The 3,999-nt window shown below is 43.8% G+C and overlaps 1 protein-coding gene across 1 annotated transcript; it reads left to right on the forward strand.

Annotated features, from left to right (window-relative positions):
* Positions 1-1,781: 1,781 nt before the first annotated feature.
* LOC127852048 (uncharacterized) lies at positions 1,782-3,023 on the forward strand. Its single transcript, XM_052385948.1, has one exon. The coding sequence runs from the start codon at positions 1,782-1,784 to the stop codon at positions 3,021-3,023; it is 1,242 nt and encodes a 413-aa protein (XP_052241908.1).
* The last annotated feature ends 976 nt before the right edge of the window (positions 3,024-3,999 follow it).

Genomic DNA, 3,999 nt, shown 5'->3' on the forward strand with positions numbered 1-3,999 from the left:
AGCCTAAATGGAAATTTTTCTCAAATTTTAGATGTTAAGTTATGGTAACAGTTTTGTTTGTATTGCATAGGGAAAGGGTTCAAGTTTTATAAATGAGTAGGGCCGTTCTGTCAGATGTAATCACTTTTTCACAACAAAATATGTTAACCAAATGTTTTGAAAATTGTGTTGATAAATGTACATGTTTTTTGCACTTAATAAAATCCTATTTAATCATGTTATCAATATTTTTTGTGTTTTGTCATAATGAAGTATGTTCTTTAGTAAAATTTAAATACAAAAACAGAAGTGTTCTTCGCAAAATTATGGAAAAAATGAAATTGTCATGTTTTTTAACACATCTTTTTTTAAAACTATACTCATCAAAGTTTTTTCCTGGCGTCAAAGCAGTGTATCTTAAATGAAATCTCAGATTTATCAAAATTTATGATGGTCTTCAAATATATGTGAAGTTTCTTTTTTATTTACTAAGAAAATCTGCAAAACTAGCTTTTGCCAAAACTGTATACAATTTTCAAACATTTGTACACTTGGGACACTTACATGCATACAAGTAAAATAAGCAAACCATTCAACATATATAAATACACACACACACACATATATATATATATAAATATATATATATATATATATATATATATATATATATATATATACTTTTTTGGTTGTTATTACATTTGACTTTAAAAATTTATACTGTAAGCAAAGAGAGGTTTGGCTTGGCTGAGAAGAAGCCAGAGAAGCCAGCCCCAATCATCAGCAGAAGACAGAGGCTAATCAAACAGACCAGAAAGGAGCTTACAAGTGTAAAGAGGCAGTATAGAAAAGCCGAGGAAGAAGAGAAAGTAGGACTCCAACAGTAACGAAGCACTTTACGAGAGAAACTGAGCACTCTCAACAAGGCTGAGCAAACAAGACAGAGGAAAAGGAAGAGGGAAAAACAGAGAGCTAGATTCATCCAGAATCCATACCAGTTCTCCAAAGACATCCTTGACAACGAACGATCAGGAACATTAGAGAGCAGTATGGAGGACATAGAACAGCACTTACGCAATGTCCACAATGATCCTTCACGGGAGGTTCCACTGGGTGACTGTTCAAGGCTAGAACCAGAAGACCCACCAGAAACTCCTTTGGACACAAAGGAGCCATCATTGTCTGAGGTACAGCACGTAGTGAAGAAAGCGAGGCCCGAATGGCATTCCTTATCGTGTCTATAAGATGTGCCCTGGCATTCTTCGGAAACTATGGACCCTTCTTAGAGTTATTTGGAGAAAGGGCAAAATCCCGGATTGCTGGAAGAGAGCGGAGGGAATATTCGCCCCAAATGAGAAGGACTCGAAGGATATTGGTCAGTTCCGGACCATTTCTCTGCTCAACGTAGAGGGGAAGATATTCTTTGCAGTCATAGCCAAGCGACTGACAACGTTCCTTACTGACAACAACTACGTTGAAACGTCAATTCAGAAGGGTGGAGTTCCCGGATTTTCAGGCTGCGTCGAGCATACCAGTGTTCTCAGCCAAGTGATCAGGGAGGCACGAGTGAACAATGATGACCTGACTGTAGTGTGGCTAGACCTTGACAACGCTTATGGATCAATACCCCACAAGTTGATTGAGTTGAGCAGTATCATGTACCAGAACACGTTTGTAACCTGGTAAAAGACTACTACAGAGGCATTAAGCTACGCTTTGCTGTGGGAGACAAGACAACAGCATGGCAAAGCTTGGAGAAAGGCATTGTCACAGGATGCACAATCTCTGTGGTCCTGTTTGTGATGGGTATGAACCTCATCATCAATGCGGCGAAGAGAGAGACACGTGGTCCAAAAGCAGCATCAGGAATCTACTTACCTCCAGTTAAGGGATTCATGGATGACCTCACTCTGACAGCAAAGACCCACATCCAAGCAAGGTGGATGCTTTCGGCCCTAGAAGAGGAAGCAACTTGGTCCAGAATGAGGTTCAAACCCAGAAAGTCCAGAGCACTTGTTATCAGGAAAGGCCAACCAACCAAGAAATTCAATCTGACAGTGCAAGGTGAGGACATACCATCGACAATGGACAGCCCCATTAAATGCCTTGGGAAGTGGTATGATGCTACACTCCAAGATGGGAACAACATCAAGCGCATCAAGAACCAGCTCACTGAAGGGCTGAAGCAGATTGACAAAAGCGGACTACCTGGCAAATTCAAGGCCTGGTTATTCCAGAATGGACTTCTCCCACGACTGATGTGGCCACTGATGCTTTTTGAGATGGCAACAACAGTGGTGGAAGGACTGGAGAGAACCATTAGTAGGCATTTGCGAAAGTGGCTTGGCGTACCACCCAGCTTCAGCAACATTGGACTCTATGGACGATCAAATCAACTACAGCTCCCATTGAGATCGTTGGTGGAGGAGTACAAGGTGGCAAAGGCCAGACTTGTCATGACGCTGAAGGATTCAAGGGAAGACATGGTCCGAAGAGCAGGTGTTGAGACCAGGACGGGAAGAAAGTGGTCCGCTAGCCAGGGTGTAGCGCAAGCCGAGAGCCGCCTGCGACACAAAGACATTGTGGGAACAACGGCAGTGGGAACACAAGGTCTGGGCTCTGCGGAGACGAGGAGTTGGAAGAAGGCGGACAGTAGGACAAGGAGGGAGATGGTCCAGGCAGAGGTATGTCTGGCCGAAGAAGAAGATCGAGGCATAAGGGCAGTGGCAATGGGGTGCCAGGGTGCTTGGACAAAGTGGCAGACTACAGGAAAGAAGATGACATGGGCGGATATCTGGCGTAGCGAACCTCTGCGCATCAGTTTCCTGCTCAGGTCAGTCTACGACCTGCTACCTTCTCCAGCAAACCTGCACAGATGGGGAAAACGTGACAACCCAACCTGCCCACTTTGCGGAAAGATAGGCACGCTAGAACATACACTATCATCTTGCCAGACAGCCCTTACACAAGGAAGATACAGGTGGAGACACGACAAGGTCCTCCAAGAACTGGCAGACATAGTGGAAAGGGAGAGGCGAAAGTAGAGGACTGTGAAAGAGACCAGAAAGATGCAGTTTGTAAAGGAAGGGGAAACCATCAAGAAGCAGCAGGCGCAAGCAGCATCGATCCTAGATCGTGCGCAGTCATGGGAGATGGCTGTTGACCTGAAACGCAGGCTGGTTTTCCCAAGTGTAGTCCAAACAACACAACGCCCCGACATGGTGATCCGGTCGGCAAAGGACAAGTGTCTGGTGATGGTTGAACTCACAGTTCCTTGGGAGTCGCGCTGTGATGAGGCGATGGAGAGGAAAACAGCAAAATATGCTGATCTGTAGAGGGAATGCAAGGAGAAGGGGTGGCACACCTGGCTATTCCCAGTGGAGGTCGGCGTCCGAGGCTTTCCGTCAAAGTCTCTCTGGAGACTTTTCACTGCACTTGGCCTGACAGGAAGAGACAGAAAGCGAGCGGTCAACAGACTTGGGGATGCAGCGGAGAGAGCATCGAGATGGTTTTGGCTGAGGAGAGAAGAGAGGAGCTGGCAGCCGTCTACTGACACGTAGGGGATTGATCAACCCCTGCGGACCCACCACCAGGAGAATGTATCGAGATTAATGGGTCGAAACATTCAGTGATCGGTGGCTCTCGACTGAGGATGTCAGTAGTCCAGCAGTTTAACGACTGTTTACATCTCATTCGACTTTAAAAATTTATGTTTCCCTAAATAATTTACTGTGCTAGAAGGTCCGTTTGATGATTTAAGGTTGATGTTTAGAGAGGTTATTTGTAGTTGACAACTTTAGTTTTCATTTTTTCTAACAAATACCCAAACAGTCAATAATATAGAATACAAATTAAATTTGCATACCATATTCTTATAAAATTACAATATAAGTTAGAGGGAACTTGAATTGTTTGCTGAAAGGATCTAGCATGATTTTAGGCCAAATCTGTACACTTGGGACATTTTCAAAATGGATGAAAATCTGAAGAAAAATAGCATAACTTTTATATGTATTTCAT

The sequence above is a fragment of the Dreissena polymorpha genome, chromosome 1 (assembly GCF_020536995.1).
Source record: "Dreissena polymorpha isolate Duluth1 chromosome 1, UMN_Dpol_1.0, whole genome shotgun sequence".
Classification (NCBI taxonomy): Eukaryota; Metazoa; Mollusca; class Bivalvia; order Myida; family Dreissenidae; genus Dreissena; species Dreissena polymorpha.

What these genes read in the sequence shown, in the direction of transcription:
- LOC127852048 (XM_052385948.1), top strand. Translation starts at nt 1,782, where the DNA reads ATGGGTATGAACCTCATCATCAATGCGGCGAAGAGAGAGACACGTGGT.